This window comes from Onthophagus taurus, chromosome 3 (genome assembly GCF_036711975.1).
Source record: "Onthophagus taurus isolate NC chromosome 3, IU_Otau_3.0, whole genome shotgun sequence".
Classification (NCBI taxonomy): Eukaryota; Metazoa; Arthropoda; class Insecta; order Coleoptera; family Scarabaeidae; genus Onthophagus; species Onthophagus taurus.
The window spans coordinates 200,856-227,720 of record NC_091968.1 but is presented as its reverse complement, the minus strand read 5'-3'; the positions used below and the strand labels follow the sequence as shown (position 1 = coordinate 227,720).

Below are 26,865 nucleotides of genomic sequence, written 5' to 3'. Positions count from 1 at the left end.
TAACTAAAGTGGCTAAGAGAAACTCCTGGTAATTATTTGCAGGTTTCTAAGATGGCCGCTGGGGGCGCAAGCGCCATCTTGAATTAGAAAATGCGGGTTTTCTCGGAATTCGCTATATTAACATAAAAAACGGGTATATACCTTTTAAAGCTTATACAGGTGTCTCAGCGAGACCGGTCATTAGACGTTTCTGGGGTTCTGGCCAAACAAAAAATTTGAGAATGCAGACTTAAGTATTATCAATTACGTTCTCTTCATCTAAAATATTTTCAGATTTCTAGCACTTCCGGTTATACCGGAAGTCGCCACCTACTTTATTTTTTTAAATGGAACACCCTGTATATTTTTACATATTTGGATTTGTCTGTTTTCAAGGTTTATAAATAACTTTACTTTTTGCAATTTGAACCAGCAATTCTCGAGATATTCGAATTTTTCTAGAAACATTTACTCCAACGGACATTTGTTCAAAAAATCATAGAACACTCAATTTTTGAGATATCAATTTAGGATTCAGAACATGCTTAAACAACATGATGGAGTATGTTTTGGTGGCGAGAACGGCTGTCTAAATCGTTTGGTCACTTTACTATGATACGTTAACTTTTCGAAATTTGGAAGCACCAAAACTTAATTTTTTTAAATGGCACCCCCCATATTTTATTACTTAGTCGTCTTCGGCGTCTCATTTTACATCTTTTATATTCCATATGTCCTATGCCTAACATTAATAGTTTGAGAAATAATTAGGGTTTTTTGAAAAATGCTCACATATATGGATATTAACCTAGTGTGCCATGGAAAACAAATGTTTAATGACTTATTGATAAACGTCAAAGTCTAATTTAGGTTGTTTGATGCTTGTGAGTCTAAAACCAGTTAAAATGGATATTAATAACGTAAATAATGTTTATACAAATGAAGAAATCCATAATTTATTTTTTGTGCACGAAAAGTGCGACAAAGTTCTTAGTAGAACTAGCAGAATGTTTAATGAAAATTATCCACATTTATCTCCGATGACAAAAGGTAAATTTAGAAGAATAGAAACAAATTTTTTGCATTTTGGATGAATTAATCACGTGTTACACTGAGCAAAAAATGTAATAGATAATGCAACGGAAGAGGTGAATACCTTGGCTTATTTCGAGCCCAGTCCCAACACCTCAATTCGAGCTGCCAAAGAAGATCTGGAAATCATACTACGAACTTTGTCGCGCTTTTCATGCAAAAAAAATAAATTAAGAATGTCTTGATTTGTGTAAATATTACTTTCGTTATTGTTATCGATTTTAACTCGTTTCAGTACTAATATTAAGGGACATAACAGATAATTATTAGGTCACATGCATCAAGTGACGTAAACAAGTGAGTCTTTGACAAGAACTCATTGAGAGGGCTTGTTTTTCATGGCACACTAGGCTAAATATCCATGATATGTGTGCATTTTTCAAAAAACCGCAATTATCTCCCAAACTATTAATATTAGGTATGGGCCATATAGGATATAAAAGATGTAGTATGAGACACCGAAGACGACTAAAAAATAAAATATGGCCATTTAAAAAAATGAAGTTATGGTACTTCCAAATTTTGAAAAGTTAACGTACCATAGTAAAGTGATCAAACGTTCTAGACCGCAGTTCTCGGCACCAAAACATACTCCATCATGTTGGTTAAGCATGTTCTCAATCCTAAATTGATATCCCAAAAATTGAGTGTTTTCTGATTTTTTGAACAAATGTCTGCTGGAGCAGATTTTTTTAGAAAAATTCGAATAACTCGAGAACGACCGAATCAAATTGCAAAAAGTAAAGTTATTTATAAACCTTGAAAACAGACAAATCCAAATATGTAAAAATATACAGGGTGTTCCATTTAAAAAAATAAAGTTGGTGGCGACTTCCGGTATAACCGGAAGTGCAAGAAATCTGAAAATATTTTAGACGAAGAGATCGTAATTGATAATACTTAAGTCTGAATTCTCAAATTTTTATTTTCGCCAGAACCCCAGAAACGTCTAATGACCGGTCTCGCTGAGACACCCTGTATAAATTATAGTTTTTTTTGTTAAAACACTTTTTGCCCTATCTCTAAAAATAAAGTGGTGGGGGTGTTTGAAAATATCTCTATACAAATGCCAATAATTTCAAAGTGGCTAAACGGATTTTAATAAACTTGGTGTCGTTGAAAAGAGCTTTTCTTGGACTACAATCCTACCTTATTTCTAGTGACTATAAGTTAGTGCATCGGCACTAGAGGGCATTTTTCGATATTACAATAGATATTGTGAATTTTCTTAGAAAAGTTAAATCTATCTTTTCATGAAAAAACAGCAAAATGAAGCCCAAACAAGCTAGTGAAAACCGTATCTCGATATCATGTTCCTAACCAAAAATATCGGTGAAAGAACATTTTATGAGAAAATTCAATGGATTTCGATCACTACACTTTTGAGAGCATTCCTCATTCTATTGTTTTTCCATTCCCAGTCCATTTAGAAGCGAAAATTTGGTATATTGACAAAAATAAACATAAAGAAATTATCTCGGCTTTTAAAAAATTTGTTTAATGTCTCCTTAAATACTCAAATTGCTATCCATCACGTTCTATCCATTGCTGGAGCCTCTCTTGCTTGGAAATAACTTCGCCTTAAATTTCTGCTCTTGGTAGGTTGTGAAAGGTATTTCGAATCCTACTTTCCATGTTTTGTCTGGTTGTAGGTTTGAAACACCATTAACCACCCCCATATATAAATATTCAAACAAATTAAGTGTGAGGATCGGGCTGATTGAATCCATCGGCTGTTTCCATCGCTGTTGAAGCACTGAGTTTAGACAATCTCTCACATTTATATTAAAATGTGCTGGACAACCGTCCAGTTGTAGGAACAAATTTTGCAAACAAGAACGAAATCGGTAATTGATTGCCCAACTGATCAAAAGCATTGAATTTTCTCATTAAATCTTCTTTCACCGATATTTTAGGTTAGGAACATGATATCGAGGCGCGGCACTCACTAGCTTGTTTGGCCTTCATTTTTCTATTTTACCTACAGATTTAACTTTTCTAAGAAAACACACAATTTCTATTGTAATATCGAAAGATGTCCTCTAGTGGCAACATACCAAATTGCAATCAGCAAAAATAAGGTAGGATTTGTAGTCCAAGAAAAGCTCTTTTCAACGTTATCATGCTTATTAAATTCCATTCAGCCATTTTGAAATTATTGGCATTTGTTTAGAAACATTTTCGAACACCCCCCACCACTTTATTTTTAAAGATAGGTCAAAAAGTGTTTTAACAAAAAAAACCATAAGTTATCTAAACTTTAAAATGCACATACTTTTTTGTTATGAACACAGCGGAATTCCGAGAAAAACCACATTTACTAATTCAATGGTAGTTGTGTCCCCTGGTGGTTGCGCCCCCCAACATGAAAATAATTTCCGTAAGTCACTACAAGGACTAGTTTCCGAGATACAGTACTTAGCACGCTTATTTCACCATCCTGTATATTTTAAATTAACCCTTTGTGTCTCAAGAAGTCAAAAATTTTGAAACTTTGTGGCTGAATTAAAACGCTATCAAAATACATTCAGTAGAGGCCTTTGGAATCAATTTTAGCAAAATATGCAATCCCCCCATTCCAGGGGGATAATGGTACTTGAGAGTACCGTCAAGCATTAAAATATATTTTCAGTATACAAAAACAGTTCTTTCTTTCATTACAACATAAATAAACATTGCACAAAGTACATTTTGAGTGGGGTCTAGCTTTGGCAGAACAATTTTGGCAACTTCCTCTTTCTTTTGAACTTACGCTACAACATTTTCGTGGACACAGTAAATTTGAATATTTATTTATCAGAAATTATCAAAATCTGATAGAATATCGAGAAAAACCATATTGAGCAAAAACTAACATTTTCGCATAATCTAAGTGTCAAAAAAGATACTAATTTAAAAATTCCTGGAAGCCGTATTTATTGAAATTAAGGAATGAGACTTATTCTAAATTAAAGCTCAAAGCTTTCTCTTTAAAATGATGTATAATAATTGTTAGGTTGGATTGGAAAAATATTGAGAAAAAAAATGTTGAAATAAAACTTACATTTTCGTATAACCTAAAACTGTCAAAAAAAGATGTTAATTTAAAAATTCCTGGAAGCCGTATTTATTGAAATTAAGAAATGAGACTTATTCTAAATTAAAGCTCAAAGCTTTCTCTTTAAAATGATGTATAATAATTGTTAGGTTGGATTGGAAAAATATTGAGAAAAAAAATGCTGAAATAAAACTTACATTTTCGTATAACCTAAAAGTATCAAAAAAGATGCTAATTTAAAAATTCGTGGAAGCCGTATTTATTGAAATTAAGGAATGAGACTTATTCTAAATTAAAGCTCAAAGCTTTCTCTTTAAAATGATGTATAATAATTGTTAGGTTGGATTGGAAAAATATTGAGAAAAAAAATGTTGAAATAAAGCTTACATTTTCGTATAATCTAAAAGTGTCCAAAACGATGCTAATTTAAAAATTCCTGGAAGCCGTATTTATTGAAATTAAGGAATGAGACTTATTTTAAATTAAAGCTCAAAGCTTTCTCTTTAAAATGATGTATAATAATTGTTGGGTTGGATAGGAAAAATATTGAGAAAAATAATGTTGAAATAAAACTTACATTTTCGTATAATCTAAAAGTGTCCAAAACGATGCTAATTTAAAAATTCCTGGAAGCCGTATTTATTAAAATTAAGGAATGAGACTTATTCTAAATTAAAGCTCAAAGCTTTCTCTTTAAAATGATGTATAATAATTGTTGGGTTGGATTGGAAAAATATTGAGAAAAATAATGTTGAAATAAAATTTACATTTTCGTATAACCTAAAAGTGTCAAAAAAGATGTTAATTTAAAAATTCCCGGAAGCCGTATTTATTGAAATTAAGGAATGAGACTTATTTTAAATTAAAGCTCAATGCTTTCTTTTTAAAATGATCTGTAATAATCACACCTAATAACCATTTATCAAAGAAATACATTTTTGAACAACAAAATTCAACAAGACCACTTTTCACTAAACTTCTAACTTGACATCTGGTTGAATAAGTTTAAATAGGTATACCTAAAAACCCTACAGTGCGGATTGTGTCATTTTTTATACAGATTCTTTCTTGTATAGACTACAGTTTAAAACGAGTGTTTAAAACTAGCGGTACTTTAAAGTACCGTCGGGACACAAAGGGTTAAGGCTAAAAATGAAAACAAGAAAAATTTAAAAAAACCGTACTGTCTTAAATTATAATCGAGGAAATCAAAATTCAGCATTTTTCCAATTTCATTGCATATTACAGGATATTTGAAAACATAAATCGGATGACGATACTCTTTTAAAAAATGTTTGTATTAATAATAAATTAAAATTAATTAAAAAAATAATTAATAACAAGTTAATTTTTTATTCATTTTTTTTTGTTTGTTAATTTTGTAACCGGTTATTATTATTCCCTATTGGTGTTGTGCAAACAGTCACGTTTTATCGTTTGAGAGAGAACCTGTGCAATAAGGAAACAGTTTTATTTTGAAATTAATCCGTTTTCCCGGGTTTCAACTTCGTTGTAACACTCGTCATTACCGTCAAAACCACAAAAAGACGCAAAATTAAAACAATATCAATCAATCTAAAATCCATCTTTACAACGGTTTATATCTTTACTGAGATTCCCTTTTCAGATCTTATTTATTTTAACAATTTAATTGTTAATAATTTCATTTAATGTACACAACGATTTATATTTTCTATAACTTGTCATGTTATAACATTTAAACATCTTTATTTTTATTAATATTTAAGATTTTTTTGTATATTTGGTATTATTTTTAAATTAGATAATTACACTTGTATAATTTTTTTTTTTTTTTTTAAATCTGATTTATCGCAACGAAAATAGTTAGAGTACAAATATAGAGGTTGACGCATGCGCTCATTTAGGTTTACGAAAAAAATTATACACAGACACGGCTCAGCAGTCGGAGCGAGGCGTTCGGACGCGTTGCACGCTCCGTTTTTACTTTCGTTATAGGTTAGGTTTTTTTTAAACCGTTGATTCCGCGCGCGCACGCTCCAGAAAAAAAAATTAATTCAAATAAAAACGAAAAGAACAAGAACTTTCTTCCTCATTCAAACTTTTATTTCCCAATTTATTATTAGAAAAAAAGCAATTCATTAAATTAAATAATAATAATAAATAAATAAACAGTAGTTAATAATAACAGTGAATTATTTTCTTTTCTTTCTGTTTTCTTTTCATTTGGACCATCACCTTTTCTCGTCTTGGTGGTGTATTTTTGTGAATATTACAACGATGCAGTTGGTTGGTGGGCCCTGTGGCCAACACGGCCCTTACACCTTTTACAAGGCGTTTCGATACACGAAGAATGGAATTAAACGCGTAATGACCCTCAGTGAATTCTTTTTTGTTAAACTGTGGATCGACTCGGATTTGGTGTGCATCGGGGAATTACAATTATTGTGGGTCGATAAGAATAGTGAACAAGTGTTGGCCAGTCTCAGGTTGTATTTTTTACCCGAAAATACCCCCGAGGGACGAATGGATCATGGAGAGGTAAGTTCTTTTGTACGTATATATAAATTTTTTTTATTTATTTATATATATATATATAATGTTTCATTTTTCCCTGAACAGTATAGTATATATATATATATATATGATATTAGATATAATTAAAAAAAAATAATTTCGAAAAACTAATTCAAAAATGTAACATTTCAAGTTAATTACATTCGTTTAATTATTCCTGGGACGTTTATACTCACACGTACGAGTATGTATGTGTCATAGCATCCATCTCTTTCTATCTCTTAAAAAATCATTGAAATATATCTCCCTCTATTTTGTTGAGGATATATTTCGATGAAGCGGCTAAAAACACACACACTCAAAACCTTCCAAATACACACACACACGTCCCAATACACACGTACACTTATAAAATACACCCATACTACTTCGAGCGCACTCACACGTTTGCAAATACACACACATACGCGCGCGTTTGTTTGAAAAAAAAAGAGGTTTATTTTTAACTTTTGTACTCGCAGTGGGGTACTTTGAAATTATCCCCTCGGTTTAATGGATTTTTTTCATGAAAAACGATGAAATCTCTTTTTGCTTGTTTTTATTGTGTTATTTATTCGAATTAATTTTGTTTTCGATTTATCTGTTTTTATGTATTTTATGTGATTTGGCCATTAAAATTATTAACTTTCAAAAATTTGATCGTGTTCTAATTTTATTTGCATCTCATTTTTCCGAGAATCATTTTGACGTGTCATCTTATTTTGCGATCTCGTTTTTTCAAAACGAATCAGGCTATTTAAAGTTTTTATTGTATATACAGTATCCACTAAAAAGTCAACACACTGTTTTTTGATATAATATGGATGCTAAATTGAAGCTTAAAGATTCTAGTTTATGATATGATATAAAAACTATAACATAATATTAAATGACGTTTCCAGGAAAAAATTATTAAAGAAGAAATTGTCAAGTTTATAAATTAAAAATAAATTTTCAAAAAATCATATCAACTGTACTTTTAAGAATCATGATACGATATGTATGCTAAATTGTAGCTTAAAGATTCTGGTTTATGATATGATATAAAAACAATCAGATAATATTAATGAAATTTCCAGGAAAATGTTATTACAGAAGAAATTGTCAAATTTATATATTAAAAATAACATGAAATTTTCAAAAAATCATATCAACTGTACTTTTAAGAATCATGATACGATATGTATGCTAAATTGTAGCTTAAAGATTCTGGTTTATGATATGATATAAAAACAATCAGATAATATTAATGAAATTTCCAGGAAAATGTTATTACAGAAGAAATTGTCAAATTTATATATTAAAAATAACATGAAATTTTCAAAAAATCATATCAACTGTACTTTTAAGAATCATGATACGATATGTATGTTAAATTGTAGCTTAAAGATTCTGGTTTATGATATGATATAAAAACAATCAGATAATATTAATGAAATTTCCAGGAAAATGTTATTACAGAAGAAATTGTCAAATTTATATATTAAAAATAACATGAAATTTTCAAAAAATCATATCAACTGTACTTTTAAGAATCATGATACGATATGTATGCTAAATTGTAGCTTAAAGATTCTGGTTTATGATATGATATAAAAACAATCAGATAATATTAATGAAATTACCAGGAAAATGTTATTACAGAAGAAATTGTCAAATTTATATATTAAAAATAACATGAAATTTTCAAAAAATCATATCAACTGTACTTTTAAGAATCATGATACGATATGTATGCTAAATTGTAGCTTAAAGATTCTGGTTTATGATATGATATAAAAACAATCAGATAATATTAATGAAATTTCCAGGAAAATGTTATTACAGAAGAAATTGTCAAATTTATATATTAAAAATAACATGAAATTTTCAAAAAATCATATCAACTGTACTTTTAAGAATCATGATATGATATGTATGCTAAATTGTAGCTTAAAGATTCTGGTTTATGATACGATATAAAAACAATCAGATAATATTATTGAAATTTCCAGGAAAATGTTATTACAGCAGAAATTGTCAAATTTATATATTAAAAATAACATGAAATTTTCAAAAAATCATATCAACTGTACTTTTAAAAATCACGATACGATATGTATGCTAAATTGTAGCTTAAAGATTCTGGTTTATGATATGATATAAAAACAATCAGATAATATTAATGAAATTTCCAGGAAAATATTATTACAGAAGAAATTGTCAAATTTATATATTAAAAATAACATGAAATTTTCAAAAAATCATATCAACTGTACTTTTAAGAATCATGATACGATATGTATGCTAAATTGTAGCTTAAAGATTCTGGTTTATGATATGATATAAAAACAATCAGATAATATTAATGAAATTTCCAGGAAAATGTTATTACAGAAGAAATTGTCAAATTTATATATTAAAAATAACATGAAATTTTCAAAAAATCATATCAACTGTACTTTTAAGAATCATGATACGATATGTATGCTAAATTGTAGCTTAAAGATTCTGGTTTATGATATGATATAAAAACAATCAGATAATATTAATGAAATTTCCAGGAAAATGTTATTACAGAAGAAATTGTCAAATTTATATATTAAAAATAACATGAAATTTTCAAAAAATCATATTGACTACATTTTTATTATAACACTTTATTATTTCAATACGTCATCATAAACTATAAAATTAGAACGATTTAATTTTAATTTAAGATATCATTCTTCAATATTAATATTAACATTAAAATTAGAAATTAAAGTTGCCGTTATTTATTTTAATCCCAATCTAAAAAAAGGTCTTAAACAATCATTTGTTGTGCAGTTATCTAATCAGCGGACTCACACATACATCGAAAGTAACGGATTTAAAAACACGAGTCACGTCACAAACACTCGGCTATAATTTAATTACAATATTAACACTTGACAAAAATATATGTATAATGTATTTAGCAAAAACAAAAAAAAAAGAATAATATCGATAATTTTAATAAATTATTTTAATTATGAACATTTTTAATATTTAATTTTTAACTTTTCAACCTTTATACTTTGTAATTTATATATTTAGTTGATCCGTTAAATATTGTAATCTGAATCGTAGTCAGAGTAAAAGTTGCGCAACCTTGTTGTTTGCATAAGAATGTTTGTTGTTGAAAACTATTTTCGATAATAACGATGAATAAGGCTAAAATAGTGTTGCAATCAACAAAAAAATATGCAAAAAAATAAATGGTGAGTAAAACCACAGAAAAAAAAAATAATGAAGGAGATGACGTGTTTTTTGCGAATGTTTAAAAAATAAAGCTAAAATTTATTGTGAAATTGTGTAGCGATAATAATGGAATGAGTTGGTTTTTTTGTAGCAATTTATTCACTTCACAAGAATTATTGTAATCATTAAAAAATTTCGAAATGAATTATTTTAAATTAATAATGATATTAACTATAAAAAAATCAATTTATATTTAAATCTAAATTTTAAATCCTCTATATAACGCGATAAGTTACGATTATTATCATCGATTTATCTCACTTGATTTTTTTCAATAATAATTGAGATAATAAAAATTATAATTTAACAATTTTAATTCTATTTACGAGTGCGAATTTTAAAGAATAGAATGAATGAAATTTTCCGTTCATCAACAAATTCCATGAAAATCACATTATTATAACTTTTTTTAAATATGAATGTACCTCTACGTTTCAAGGTTAAAATTGTAAGTAACTAAATAGTCTAAACAACAGATTAAATTATACAGTTATATCATGATTCTTAAAAAATATAGCCAAAATGATTTTTTTAAAGTCACTTTTCCATAAAGTCATTAATTATGTGTTTATTTCCCCAATAAACAAGTTAACTAAAAACTAACTAATCAATTTTCAATTAAGTTTAATTTCCAATTACTTCAATTTCAAACCATAAAACAACTCAATCGATCATCAACAATCGATATTTAATCTCGAAAACAATCGTCCTTTTTTTAAATTAAATTTAAAAAAATCAATATCCACTGTTAAATCAACTTCCTTTTCTTTTCTTTTCGACCATAATAAAAAAGAAAAACTCAATCCGATTAAAACCCACCCCCTTTAAAACTTTCTTTTTCTCTTTCCTCCCCCGTTTTATTTCTTTCTCCTTCCCGCATTCTATTTGTATGTTTCGTTTCGATTTATTTATTTTATTTTATGTTAAGGTGAACTTTTCTTATTTATTTGTTAATTTTTTTTAATAGTTAATGCATTATTTAAGATTTTAATTACCAATCAATACAACACAATCTCAACTCTCCTCTGACCGCGGCGTTTTCTCTCTTCATCTCGAAAGTTGGAATAAAACGGCGCGTGACAAAGATAGAAAATTGGAAATGTTGGATGAGTGAGAGAGGGGCTCGAATTTGTGTTGATAAAGATAGGTTGTGTTTAGAGGGAGAAGCGAGATGGGTTTATATAAAATGTTTTTCTATTTCTATCTTTGTCGTTCCTTTGGTTTGAGCGAATTTAGTTTCGGTTTTAAAAGCGAGATGGTAAATCGAAACAAGGATCGAGCTATTAAATTCCAAGTTGTGCCGCTTTGTAGCACTCCAGGTCCGTACATTTCAGGTTTATATATATATGTATACTGATTGTGTGTTTTGTGTCTCTTTTTAGCTTATAGTTCCGTTTCAATTTTTCGGGTCGCGTTCGCGCGCGCCCGGTTATTATTCTAAAATCCCATTGCTTTGTAATGTTTTATTGGAAATAACAAGTTGGCTTGTTTATCGTATAATTTAACGATAAACGGAATCGGGTTTTTTACTTTTTTAAAAACAAATTTTTTTAATTAATTTTAATTTTCAAAATTAAAATTGGTTAATCGCTCTCTCTAAAATAACTTGCGTAATTTTAAATAACAATGAACCATTTAATTTATTGTGATTAAATAAAATATTTATTCCACTTTATTGCTTGGATAAAACCCAAAAATAACACGCACAAAATACGAAATATCATCCTGACGAGATAACATCAAGTTGGTTAAGAAAAAAAAATAAAAGTCGATTCTTTTGTCCTCCTTCCTTTTTTATCTAGCCTCCTCCTCGTTGCCTACTTTTTAATTTTTTTTTAATATCAAAAAGAAAAAAAATGATTTAAATCAATCCACGCAATTTTATAATATATATAGATGTGTGACTGTAAAGAGTAAGAAAAAGAAAGAGACTGAATGAGTGAGAAAGAATAATAGAGGCGAACTTTAAATAGATTAATACCATGTGACTCAGAAAAGCAATTTTTCCTCGTTTAGGCTCATTAGTAAAACCGGACTGTGATGTTTGTTATGTTGCGATGTAGATACATTTAAGTTTCTTTTCTTTTTATTATTTATTTATTTGTGTGTTTGCGTATCTGCGTGGCGCAATACTTACTTTACTCCATGTATTGCCCTAAACAAATACACTTATCGAAATTTCTGAGATAAACCGATTTTTAATGGTATAAAAAAACGTTTTTCTAAGCTATTAGATTAGATTTGAGAAATTTGAAAATTAAAAAAAATAATAACAATAATAAAGCTGTTAAACGAAGATATTAATTTAAAATTTTGCTTCTTAATTTATTTCCCAAAAACAAAGAGTAATTTTTCAAAGGTGATGTATGTACTAAAACGACGACACTTTAATAGATCATTCCTGAAATTTCCATATAGATTGAGATGAAAGAAATGGATGTTATACGAATTTTTTTTTTAAGTTGACTGATAAAAATTGTTACCTCGCACAACATGATACAAATTTCAAACATTTTTATTTTTTGTTATATTTTGTTAAATAGTAGACACATTTATTGATGTTTTAAGAAAATTTGTACGAAATAGTTTATAATACACTTTATTGCCCAACAAAGATCAATTACAGGACAATATTACAAGAAAACGAAAGAAATAGCACATGCTATAAAACAAATATAACTCACATAAACACTCCTACACTATTATTGTTAGTTAGTTTACACATCCTCTGCATCGAGGAGTTGGCTAAAATATTGAATCTGCCTCAGTCCTCAGATGAAACTCATTACAACAACCAACCACAATCCAATTCACTTTGCACTAACTTCTGTAAAAACTTGATACACTGGTCATCTCTTCTCAAGTCCAGCGCAGAAATGTTATGACGTTGCAGCAGGGATGCGTAATTCGTTCCACGATCCGGGTATGATCTATCCAAGCGTAGAGACAAATATTTGAGAAATTTCCTCTGAATTCTTCCCTATATAAGTCTGACACAGATATTATGGTAACCAAATTACAGAGCCATCTTCTATATTGAACAAAACAAAGGTCAAAAACAGGAACTGATGTCAGAAAAGGCACGCGAGGTCCGCAAAACGAAACCAAGCATCCTCGCTGCAGAAGATGCAATATCTTCAATGTGCGGTTCAAAACTCCCTGATCCTTGATTGTAGATAGTTTCTCAAGAAAAACACCTTTTATATAATAAGAAGATGGAAGAGGAGACAGCTTGCGTGTAAAACTAACGGCACCGCACTTATTGGCATAAATCTTTAGCTGATAACGGTTACACCATTCGACTAAGACGTCTACATTACATTACATTACATTACATAGAATACATATCGGGTAGGCGGACCAACCAACCTTGCACCGCGACCCTAAGGATCTATTGTACTCCGATAGATATCGTTATCAAATTTCACCGTGCAGTCCAATGCTCTTAACGAACATTAATACCTTGCTCGACGAAAGGTCATTCAGATCTTTTGAGGAGATAAACTGCGACCCAAAAATCGAGAATCTGATACGGTTAACGGCAGGGAAAAAAACATGCTCAACCGTCTCTGCTTCCTCCGCACATAGTCGGCATTCAACATCGTCGGCTAAACCCAACAAGTTGAGGTGTGCTTTTAATCGGCAGTGCCCAGTAAAAACACCCATTAGAACTTTTATGCTACTACGGGCAAGTCCTAAAATATTCCCGGGTTTGACAGTGGCGATGTTAATAAACACCTTAGCATGTCTCATTCCACAGTAGGCGAAGTCTCTCTTCAGCCCACAGTCCAATCCTATATTTGGCCATCGCAAATGATTCACCAACTGCTGGTTCCGGCCCCACAAACGCTTCAGCGTTGCCATCTCGTGCTAGCTTATCTGCCGCTTCATTGCCAGCAACCCCAGAGTGACCCGGGACCCAGATTAGAGAGACTCTGTTATCACAACTCAGTGTGTTTAATGTTCTCTTACAATCATTAACCAGAGCCGACACCGTTTTCACGGTTTGCAGCGCCTGGAGAGCGGCTTGACTGTCTGAGAAAATTCGTACTGTCATGTTCTTCACCCCTCTTTCAAGAAGGATTTTAGCACCCATGTCAATAGCAAATACTTCCGCCTGGAATACAGTACAGTACGTACCCAGGCTGTAGGCTTGCTTAATTCGAGGTGTCTGGCAGTATACTCCTGCTCCTACCCCTTTAGGCGTTTTTGATCCATCTGTGTACAAGCAAATGTCTGCCCGAACCAGAGAATTGAGAAGCCGCTCAAGCAGTACAATCTGGTATCGAGCATTAATCACTGATAGTGATACCGCCAAATCTGACGGCATTGATAGCACAGTATCAGTGCTTATAATGTCTTCCGCAGCCCATTGGGAGGACATGTCGGAACAGTTTTGAGCATATTACTACTAAGACGTCTAAGTCCGACTGAAGATCCATAACATCACGGTCCGAAAAGATAGGTCCGAATAGTTTCAGATCATCTGCATAAACTAGTACACTAGATGAGAATTTGTCTAAAAGTCATTCAAGAAGATAACAAATAGTAGGGGGCTTTGATTTGAGTCCTGAGGAACAGCAGACCTAGCTGTAAACTCCATAAACGCATAACCGTTGTAGTACCTACACATAATTTATACGACCCGACAGGTAGGAGGTAAATAGTTTCATAAACTTAGGAGATAAGCCAAAAGCACTAAGTTTATACAAGAGGACGTCATGATGAATCATATCGAATGCTTTACAAAAATTAGTTTATACCACATCCACCTGACCACTACTATACAGAGATTCACAAATCACCTCAGTAACCACCACGAGATTGGTAATGACGATTGATAAACCCATGTTGGTATGGTGACACAAATAACTGAACCTGCGGATAAATCATCATGTAAATAATCGGTAACGATATCGGTCGATAATCAGTAATACAATGCGTGAATACAGGAACAATGCGTGACCGCTTCCAAAGTTTAGGAAACGAGCCAGTGCTTAAGGATAGGTTAATTATTAAATGAAGCGGTACTGAAAAAACTGCACAGCCATCACGAATGAAAAATGCAGGAAGATCATCATCACCAGCAGCAAATTTATTAGGTAACCTTTTTGGGAAATGAAGAACCTGTTCTTCAATGACATCGGCAACAAATACTGGAGGATACGTAGAGTGTACATCAACCATGTTGTAAGCAGAGACACCAGTATAGGTATACTGCAGAGAATTGATCTGCAAAAGCATTAACTATTTTTTCAGGATCAGTGTAGGAGGACTTATCACACATCATTTTGCCAGGAAGTCGAGAGGTCGTTGTTTTCTGTCTTATATAACTCTAAAAGTTGCGGGCATCAGGACTAAGCCTGACATTTCTGATATTAAAAAAACAAATAACACTACAAATTTTAATTTCAATCCTGGGTAGCACAATACCCCAACTAAATTCTGCTTTAAAGAGGTTACTTTCATTCAAATGAGAGATGTAATCACTAAATTAAAAAATAGTAATAGTAGAAATGTCTATTCCGTGAATGTAAAAATTATAAAAACAATTAAACATTTGGTGTATATACCCTTATGTAAACTGATAAATCAATGCCTGAAATCGAACACCTTCCCTAATTGTGTAAAAACCGCAAAAACAGTGCAAATTTTTAAGAAGGGCAAGAACCGTGAATTAGCTAACTACAGACCTATTTCGATCATTCCCATAATTGGTAAAATATTTGAACTTGTCATTAAGTTGTAGTTGGTTGACTATTTGGAAAATCACATTTTGAACATTTCTCAGTTTGGTTTTCGCCGAGGCTTATCCACCACTTTACTCAATGCATACGAAGTGGTTTTGAAAACAACCTGCTGACTGAGATATCACTTTTTGATTTGACCACGACTTATTGTTGCTAAAATTAAAAGCTCGTCATTTTATTGGACCTAGCATTCAATTGCTTAAGTCTTACCTTTCGGAGCGCACTTAGTACGTTTCTTTCAACAACCAGATTTCTGATAAAATTACAGTTAAATACGGAGTCCCACAAGGATCTGTACTAACTCCGTTGCTGTTTTTGATATTTATTAATTGACGTTTGCTTTACGGGAAATTCTTCCAAATCTCACTCAGCCGGTTAAATATCTTGGAATGATACTTGATTCCAAGCTAATGTGAGAGGTTCAGGTACTGAGCTTGGCCAGGAAGTTAAATAAGTGTATGTTTGCCTTATATTATATGTACCAGGTGACGAGTGTAAGAGAAGTCTTTCTTAATAACACAATAAAGAATCTATCTATCTATAAATCCTGCATTACGTTAATGTTTTGATAAATTTCCCAATATGAGGGAAACTACAGTAAATAGGTATAGGAATGTTTATAGATAATTTGTAGAGAATTAAATTACCTTTCTGATAGGCTAAAAGAATATGGGGCGTTTCATTTAAAATTTTCTATTTTCTCGGCATTGAATATGGAGAAACGGTAATTCAATTTTTGACCTTCCTGTGTAAGATACTCTGATACAACAAATGACAATCTATTTGACAAAATCTCAAGAGTTATCACGCCAATTTAGAGCTATGAACGTTGGCGGAGATATGGGGCTTTAAAGAGTATGGTGAAATTTACCAAAAAAAGCTTAAAACCAAACGAAAAACGCTAGGTACCAATAACCTTTATCTAAGTCAACATATTTTTTACGTACAGGTGTCCCAATTTCGATGTCCGCATAGGCTATCTCCGAAACTAAAAGAGAAGGAAAAAAAGTAGCTTACATGTCATGATCTCGTTTTTCGAGGAAATGCTAATGCCGAAAACTCCGAACAGCTATCGTCTTTTGTTTTCGCCCTATCGGCAAAAACTGAAAATTTTGCTAAAACGACAATAGCGAATATCTCACATATTATCAAAGATGGAGTATTATAAATAAAACATTATATGGGCAACTTTTTACGAAGAATGCAGTGGCGTAGGTAGAATTTTTGAAATTGAAATTGGAAACAATGCTTTCCCTCATACCATGAGGTTATCACCATAACAACATTAACTTTTAAATACATACAATAGTTTTAGAAAGAACAAAAAAAATTGATATATTATATTCCATCATAGTATGCATGATAATCACCATAGCAACATTAACTTTTAAATACATACATTAGTTTTAGATAGAACAAAATGAATTTTTGTTAATTATTCAATAAGTATAAGAAATATACCCCACAAACTATATATATTTGTTATCAGAAGAAAATAACAAATTATTTTAAGTCATAGCCAACTATAGTTTCCATTTAAAAAAATAAAGTTACGTCTAAAATCTCGAAAATAAATGATGGGAAAAAAATTCTACCTACGCCACTGAATTCTTCGTAAAAAGTTGCCCATATAATGTTTTATTTATAATACTCCATCTATGATAATAAGTGAGATATTCGCGATTGTCGTTTTTGCAAAATTTTCAGTTTTTGCCGATAGGGCGAAAACAAAAGACGATAGCTGTTCGGAGTTTTCGGCATTAGCATTTTCTCGAAAAACGAGATCATGACATGTAAGCTACTTTTTTTCTATCTCTTTTAGTTTCGGAGATAGCCTATGCGGACATCGAAATTGGGACACCCTGTACAATTAAAAGATGCAATAAAAATTATAGCATTTCATTTAAAATAACGCAGTTATGGTCTACGTCCGATAGACCGGAAGTGACGGCCATCTTGTTAATATTTTAGATCGAAAGTTTCGAATGAAAAACCCATTCTACCAAAATTTCAAAAATCTATGAATAGTGGAACCTGAAAAAGTTCTAACGAACCAGTTACGTGAGATATCCTGTATTTGTATAAAATGAATTATTGACCCTGAAAACTTAGAATTAAATCCTAACCGGTTTGGTGAAAACAATTTGTTCATTCCTCTGTTTTAGTAAACGTCAAGTTAAAACAACGATTTTTTAAAAATATACAATAAATACTACTCATTTTCTATTTAAAATACTTAAATTATTTAAATGTCACGAGAGGTTCCCATTGTAAATTGTAATACATTTTATAAATTTAAAAGAGAGGTTGAGCAAACCGGCCAACAGAGAACGACCCCAAAAGAGAAAGTAACTAACGTATTTCTATATCTATATATACAGATAGAAATATAGATTTATACGTCTCGTTTAAAAGAGGAAAATAAAAACGCGAACGCAATTGCCATTTAAATGCATTAACTAGAAGTTATATCTTTAATTAAATCGTATTTTTACCCTGCTTTAAGTTTCTTTGACAATTTTTCTCAAAATTTAATTTCTTTTTTTTTAAACCTTGTAAATTCAATTAGTTAAAAATAGAATTTTTTTGTGGATATATCGCGTGTGCGAGATTTTCAATGTCGACTGCAAAGTACAAAGAGGAAAAAGGGAGGCAATTTGTGTAATATAAAAGACACGAACGCCGCGGTTCGATATTGATTTTAAATGCTCTGGGAGCAGGGTAAACGTTTGCTATATAACGAATTAGGTTAAGTTTGCTTAATAATAATTGCATCATCTTTAAAGGATTACTTAAAAATTGATTTTTTTTGTTTAATTAAATTTGTGATTTTAATTTTGTAAACTAAATTTAGTTAAACAAAATAACTAAAATTAATTTACAATCCATGCATAAATTAATCGGTTTCCAATTAAGTTTAATGATAATGAAAATTGGTAAATTCTAGATTAACATTTAAATTGGGTTAAATTAAATATTTTCTTTTTTTAATTTAATTGTTGGTAGAAGTTTGAAGAAATAGAAGTAGAAGAAGGTCTTTTAACACCCCATTGTTTCGATTTGAAAGATTTTTACAGCCAATCGAAACCAGTTTCTGTGTTCATCGGGGATCTCTGTAGTTGTAAACCTACGGACTCCCTTCATCTATATATGGAGGTAGAATTCACTCACACACAGAGTAGCCCCCCACACGAATCGATGTTTTCCTCTTTCTCATCTCCGCTTCCTTCGGCGCATCTTCACTTCTTTTATACTTAACTTGGCAGAGTTTGGTTTACCAAGATTTACAAAAAGTTTTTATTTATTACAAAAATGTCATTATGCAATTTTAATCAATATTCAGAGTTGATATGATCACATTCCCGGAATTTAAGTGGAATCTATTTATTATTTTGAAATCGTGTAATATCATGTTATTATCTTATCTTTTAGTTACATTATTTTTTTTATCTTACATATAAATATATATAGAAATTGGAAATCAAATTTCTTTAATTTCGAAATCATTTGTTATCATTCAATCATCGTTTAATTTTTAATTATTGTATGTGAAGAACTATTTAAAGTTAATTGTCACCCAATTAAAATTGAATTCCTTAAAATAAATTCAAAGGGATTTATCGAAAATCTTTCACAGATTAAGAGATTTGGATATCTTTATTTAAAAAGATTGTAAGATTTAATTTTGACAAAGAATGTTTGGAGAATTTTAAACACGACGATAAACAGTAAATAAAGGCTTGCTACACTTAAAAATGATATACCATTACATTACATTACATTACATAGAATACATATCGGGTAGGCGGACCAACCAACCTTGCACCACGATCCTAAGGATCTATTGTACCCCGATAGATATCGTTATCAAATTTCACCGTGCAGTCCAATGCTCTTAACGAACATTAATACCTTGCCCGGCGAAAGGTCATTCAGATCTTTTGAGGAGATAAACTGCTACCCAAAAATCGAGAATCTGATACGGTTAACGGCAGGGAAAAAAACATGCTCAACCGTCTCTGCTTCCTCCGCACATAGTCGGCATTCAACATCGTCGGCTAAACCCAACAAGTTGAGGTGTGCTTTTAATCGGCAGTGCCCAGTAAAAACACCCATTAGAACTTTTATGCTACTACAGGCAAGTCCTAAAATATTCCCGGGTTTGACAGTGGCGATGTTAATAAACACCTTAGCATGTCTCATTCCACAGTAGGCGAAGTCTGTCTTCAGCCCACAGTCCAATCCTATATTTGGCCATCGCAAATGATACACCAACTGCTGGTTCCGGTCCCACAAACGCTTCAGCGCTGCCATCTCGTGCTAGCTTATCTGCCGCTTCATTGCCAGCAACCCCAGAGTGACCCGGGACCCAGATCAGAGAGACTCTGTTATCACAACTCAGTGTGTTTAATGTTCTCTTACAATCATTAACCAGAGCCGACACCGTTTTCACGGCTTGCAGCGCCTGGAGAGCGACTTGACTGTCTGAGAAAATTCGTACTGTCATGTTCTTCACCCCTCTTTCAAGAAGGATTTTAGCACCCATGTCAATAGCAAATACTTCCGCCTGGAATACAGTACAGTACGTACCCAGGCTGTAGGCTTGCTTAATTCGAGGTGTCTGGCAGTATACTCCTGCTCCTACCCCTTCAGGCGTTTTTGATCCATCTGTGTACAAGCAAATGTCTGCCCGAACCAGAGAATTTTCATTTTCGATCCAGGACTGCCGCTCAGGCAGTACAATCTGGTATCGAGCATTAATCACTGATAGTGATACCGCCAAATGTGACGGCATTGATAGCACAGTATCAGTGCTTATAATGTCTTCCGTAGCCCATTGGTAGGACATGTCGGAACAGTTTTGAGCATATTGCTTAAATCTGTAAATGGTTGTTCTAGCCAGTTTCTCTATATGCAAATGCAGAGGAGATAGGCCAAGCAGAACCTCCATTGCTAGAGTTGGCGTTGTGCCTATCGCACCAGAGATTGCCAATCCAGCTACACGTTGAATTCGTGAAAGTTTACTGATAACTGAAGTCTGTCGGACTTTCCTATACCAGGCTGCTGCTCCGTATGTGATCATAGGTCTAACCACAGTCACATAGAGCCAGTACAGTCTTTCAGGGGTAAGACCCCAATTTTTTCCACAAATACTGCGACAAGGATAGTCTAGCTTTGTGCAAAACTCCCTGCAAATGTCCATTCCATGACAGGGTTTTGTCTAGGATTACTCCTAGATATTTGACTTCCTTTGAGAAAGGAATTTCTTCACCTTGGATAGTTGGGCGGATTAGTCCATCCAACTTTCGCTTCCTGGTGAAGGGCACAACAATTGTCTTTTGCGGGTTTATTGAGAGGTTCTCTCCCTTACACCAAGCGCAAATGGTATCTAGGGTCACCTGGAGGACTTTAGATATCCTCGGCAAACAGGTTCCTTTGACCATAACGACAATGTCATCAGCATAAGCTTGTATTTCCACACCAACGGTTTCGACTATCGCAATCAGATCGTCAACTAGGAGGGACCAAAGCAGGGGAGATAACACCCCTCCCGACCTGAAGCGTATCGTATCACCGTGGAGTGAAGTAGAAACTATTCTACTATCTAGCATATTGCGGATCCAACCCGCTATAGTTGCTTCCACTCCCCTGTCAAGAGCAGCTCTTTCAAGAGATTGTGGTATTGCGTTGTTGAACGCTCCCTCTATATCCAGAAACGCACAAACCAAGATTTCTTTATCCTGCAGCGTCCTGGATACTCTACCAACTAAGTTGTGTAGAGCCAATTCTGCTGATTTTCCCGCTTGATAAGTATACTGGTGGCGACTCAGTGGACCAGATACCAATGGCACCGTATGATATACCATACCTAGTTATTATTATCTCTATTGATTCAGATCGAAAAGGATGATACTAAAAAGACCTAACCTAGACTTTATATCGGATCAACAATGAAATGTAATGTTTTCTAAAATAGTTATAACATTTTGAGATAATGATTTTTAAACGTTATCAATATTTTTAGAAGGTTATCGTTTTGCTTGTTTTCAAAAAATTGGTCAAAATTGATTTCTTAAGATATCTTTATGCAATTATTATTAAATATATATAAAATAACAAACCGGTTAGGAATTTAAATATAAAATTTGTATCAAACTTTCGAACTCAACAGATGAGATGGAAAAATTCGAATAAAATACATTTCTTCGAAAATTAATATGAAAATTTAAGTTGTCATTTTTATTAATTTAACAATTTATTATCTAGTCTTAAAAAATCAATTTCATAAGATATCTTGATGCAGTTATCACCAATCATAGAATAAACGATGAGCTTTTAAAAGAAAGAAACGAAAATAATTTTTTAAATGTTATATTTGTTATTTCAATTATTTACCATACATTTGTTAACCATCAAGCTCAATATCGGCCAGAGACATAATATCAGCTTCTCTTAACAAGATATTGATTTACATACAACTGATAACACCCGTAATAACCCTGTACTAATTCTGTAAACGTTTTGGCCACAAAATTTATCATAGACTGATATATTTGATAGATGTTTAGAATTATCTTAACCCAACTCAAACATTTCTACTTCCGGCGAATTTAGCAGAGTGTGACATTTCATTACAACGCTACGGCATACTTTAGACGAACTTATTGGCGACAGCTGCTAGGATACACTTCCTTGCGTCATTATCAATAAAATTCGCTTCAAAATGTATCTTGTTAAAAATTTTAATTGGTTCTTATTTCTCTTGGTAATACCTTGCTGTGAGTTTGTTTTTGAATAAATTAATTTAAACGATTCTGATTTAAATATTTTAGGTTAATTTTGGTTTTGTTTACATTTTAGAATACCTAGAAAAATGTTTCTATTTTTAACCTAATTCTTAAAATTTGGAAACGATAAATTTCCAAGAATTATTTTATAAAAAAATATAAATGAAGCAATAAATTAATTTTTTTTCTATCTCAACGTGACAACAAAAATTTCTTTATTTTGTTATTTCAGAATATTTTTGATTATCAAGTATATTTTTAGAATTTAATCATTTTTTTAACTATTATCTTATCTAACCTTGCGGTTAAAGTGCTTCTTGACCTAGAAAAAAAAGTTAATATTAATTGATTTGTTACTGAATTATAAATTATTAATGAACTGTAAAAGTAAATATATTTAAATTTTATCTTTTTGAGATCAAAGCATTTAATAAAACAAATATTTCCGTATTCGATTAATAACGCTTCGTAGACCATTACGACAAAGTAACTGGGGCATAATGCAAACTCCTCTTTGCCTCTTAAAGTAGAGTTTAGTGCCACCACTATCCGATGGATGGCGTTCTACAACGACCGTAATTTCTCTTTCAGTTACTTTTCTTTCCCTTCCTTATTAATTCCTTCTCTATCTTTAACCATTTTTCTTCTTTTTTGTCGATTTTTCCATCATTCGTGTTTATATTCTCTTCACTCTATGCATAATAAAAGTGAGAGAAAAGAAGATGTTGTTAAGGAAGAGAAGAGAAAGAACGAGAAAACGGTCGACTTGTTATGCAAATTTACTCAACAACGACTGTGTTTGGTTCTTTCTATCGTTTATTTATTTTAATGTACTCTTTTTCTAACCGCGTGAAATCCTTTTCCCCTTATTTTAATATCTAATTGAGTACAATTCTTGAAAGGAATTTATTTAATTAATTTTTATAAATTAATAAAAACTCGTTAACTTTGAGCGATTCTAGCGCATCGTCCGCAAGCGATCTCGGCGGTATGAGGGTAAATTCTTATAAGAGACTTTCTATCTTATACAGGGTGTTTCGGTGACTCGGGGAACAAATTTAACCACATATACTAGAGTGAAAATAACGACGATTAATGTAAAAAAAATTAGTAAAAGTCTTCAAATTTCAAAGATTTTAACACATTTTTCCAAATATCTTAAACACTATTTACAGTAGAACGCTGAAATTTGGTACAGTATAATTCAATGTAATGTAACATCGTTAGGCAATTTATGATTTGGATCGGTCAGCGGGAACAATGCTATACAGGCTGTTCCTAAAGTTTGTTTGCTCAAAACTTTTTCATTCTATCATAACCCTACATTTATTTTTGCAGTTTCTAACAGTAAATTTAGTTTAGAAACTTTTATTATTCTTAGATAATATTGATAAAAATCACTGTTTTCGTGTTAAATGTAAAAATGTTGGTATCCGATTTCAATAATAGCACTAAAAAAAAAAGAAATCAAACTTTTTGAACATTCCCTTAGTATTTTTTTTTACTTGTCTTGTTATTTTGTGTACTTTTTTTATTATTCTTGTTAGTGTTGTCGTTTTTTTGTTTATTTTTTGTTGATTTTTAATTGATTGTTTTTGGATTCTTTTATTAAACCAACTAAAACAAATTAAAAATGTGATTTAGCTAAATCTACACTTGGAGATGTTGCATACATAATAGTTATGACAGCTCAGTTCGATTTTCACTTGTCATTGCCAATTCAAATTATTTATTTATTTTTTTTTTTAGTGTTATTGAATTCGGAGCCTAACATTTTTGCATTTAATACGAAAACGGTGGTTTCTATCAATATTCTCTAAGAGTGATAAAAGTTTCTAAACTAAAATTGCTCTTAGAAACTGCAAAAATAAATGTAGTGTTATGATAGAATAAAAAAGTTCTGAGCAAACAAACTTTAGGAACAGCCTGTATAGCATTGTTCCCGCGTACCGATCCAGCTCAAAAATTGCCTAATGATTTTACGTGATATTAGTTTACACTGTACCAAATTTCAACGCTTTACCATAAATAGTGTTTAAGATATTTAGAAAAATGTGTTAAAATTTCCTAACTTTGATGGCCTGTATCTTTGCAATTTGAGGACTTTTACTAATTTTTTTTTACATGAATTGTCATCATTTTCACTCTAGTACATGTAGTTACATTTGTTACACCGAAACACCCTGTATAGGTATACAGGATGTCTCAGCGAGACCGGTCATTAGACGTTTCTGGGGTTCTGGCCAAACAAAAAATTTCAGAATGCAGACTTAAATATTATCAATTACGTTCTCTTCATCTAAAATATTTTCAGATTTCTAGCACTTCCGGTTATATCGAAAGTCGCCACCTACTTTATTTTTTTAAATGGAACACCCTGTATATTTTTACATATTTTGATTTGTCTGTTTTCAAGGTTTATAAATAACTTTACTTTTTGCAATTTAATTCGGCCGTTCTCGAGTTATTCGATTTTTTCTAGAAAAATCTGCTCCAGCGGACATTTGTTAAAAAAATCATAGAACACTCAATTTTTGAGATATCAATTTAGGATTCAGAACATGCTTAAACAACATGATGGAGTATGTTTTGGTGCCGAGAACGGCTGTCTAAAACGTTTGGTCACTTTACTATGGCACGTTATCTTTTCGAAATTTGGAAGCACCATAACTGCATTTTTTTAAATGGCACCCCCCATATTTTATTACTTAGTCGTCTTCGGCGTCTCATTTTACATCTTTTATATTTCATATGTCCTATGCCTAACGTTAATAGTTTGAGAAATAATTAGGGTTTTTTGAAAAATGCTCACATATCATATCGATATTAACCTAGTGTGCCATGGAAAACAAATGTTTAATGACTTATTGATAAACGTCAAAGTCTGATTTACGTTGTTTGATGCTTGTGAGTCTAAAACATCATACTATGAACTTTGTCGCGCTTTTCATGCATAAAAAATAAATTAAGAATTTTTTGATTTGTGTAAATATTACTTTCGTTATTGTTATCGATTTTAACTCGTTTCAGTACTAATATTAAGGGACATAACAGATAATTATTAGCTCACATGCATCAAGTGACGTAAACAAGTGAGTCTTTGACAAGAACTCATTGAGAAGGCTTGTTTTTCATGGCATACTAGGCTAAATATCCATATATGTGTGCATTTTTCAAAAAACCCTAATTATCTCCCAAACTATTAATATTAGGTATGGGACATATGGGATATAAAAGATGTAGAATGAGATACCGAAGACGACTAAAACATAAAATATGGGGGGTGCCATTTAAAAAAATGAAGTTATGGTACTTCCAAATTTTGAAAAGTTAACGTGCCATAGTAAAGTGACCAAACGTTCTAGACAGCAGTTCTCGGCACCAAAACATACTCCATCATGTTGCTTAAGCATGTTCTCAATCCTAAATTGATATCCCAAAAATCGAGTGTTCTCTGATTTTTTGAACAAATGTCTGCTGGAGCAGATTTTTCTAGAAAAATTCGAATAACTCGAGAACGGCCGAATCAAATTACAAAAAGTAAAGTTATTTATAAACCTTGAAAACAGACAAATCCAAATATGTAAAAATATACAGGGTGTTCCATTTAAAAAAATAAAGTTGGTGGCGCTTCCGGTATAACCGGAAGTGCAAAAAATCTGAAAATATTTTAGACGAAGAGATCGTAATTGATAATACTTAAGTCTGAATTCTCAAATTTTTATTTTCGCCAGAACCCCAGAAACGTCTAATGACCGGTCTCGCTGAGACACCCTGTATACAAGTTGATTCTCAACCTATACGCATACACTTGGGGATTTACCCTCATGGCTAATAGATGAAAAAAATTGTAGCAAAAGTTTTTTAGTTTCCGAGACATCCGTGAAATTTACTTTCAATGAAGAATATATAAAACATTTTAAAATAACATCATAGCAAGTGTTCGAAGTTATTTCCCATATTTTGTATACACAATTGGGCTCGCCGAATCCACGATCCTCCACAAGCGTAGCCTAAACCATCGGTTAGCGGATTGTCTCTGTTAGCAATTCTTGGTCATTATGCACTTCGGTGGCGTACACTATGTTTTTTAAGTGACTCAAAAATAAAAGTCCAGAGGATGGAGGTCGGGCGACCGAGGTGGTCAGGAGATTGCACCACCTCGACTTATATCTTCCGGCAAACACATTATCTAGATGTCGTCGCACTTCCATCGAAAAATGTGGTGGAGCACCATCTTGAAGAAATCACATAGCTTGTCTAATATCAAGCGCAACATCTTCGAGCAGTTCCGGTAATTATCGTGCAAAAATTATAAATAACGAGCTCCAGTTAATCGATTATCCAGAATGAAAGGGCCAACAAGTAGTCCAGCCCATACAGCCACAGAAAATCTTTGTTGAAAATGTGTTCGGCGAGTAAT

At 31.9% G+C, this 26,865-nt stretch overlaps 1 protein-coding gene across 2 annotated transcripts in view; it reads left to right on the top strand.

Moving 5' to 3' along the window:
• LOC111429048 (uncharacterized) overlaps nucleotides 1–26,865 on the top strand; it is a 54,972-nt gene that overhangs the window by 5,616 nt on the left and 22,491 nt on the right. Inside the window, exon 2 of one of the 2 annotated variants that reach the window (XM_023064835.2) lies at nucleotides 6,374–6,628. In XM_023064835.2, coding sequence (XP_022920603.2) covers nucleotides 6,374–6,628 — 255 coding nt within the window. Of the gene's footprint in view, nucleotides 1–6,373; nucleotides 6,641–26,865 lie in introns of both variants that reach the window. The other variant, XM_023064834.2, reaches the window with a different exon arrangement.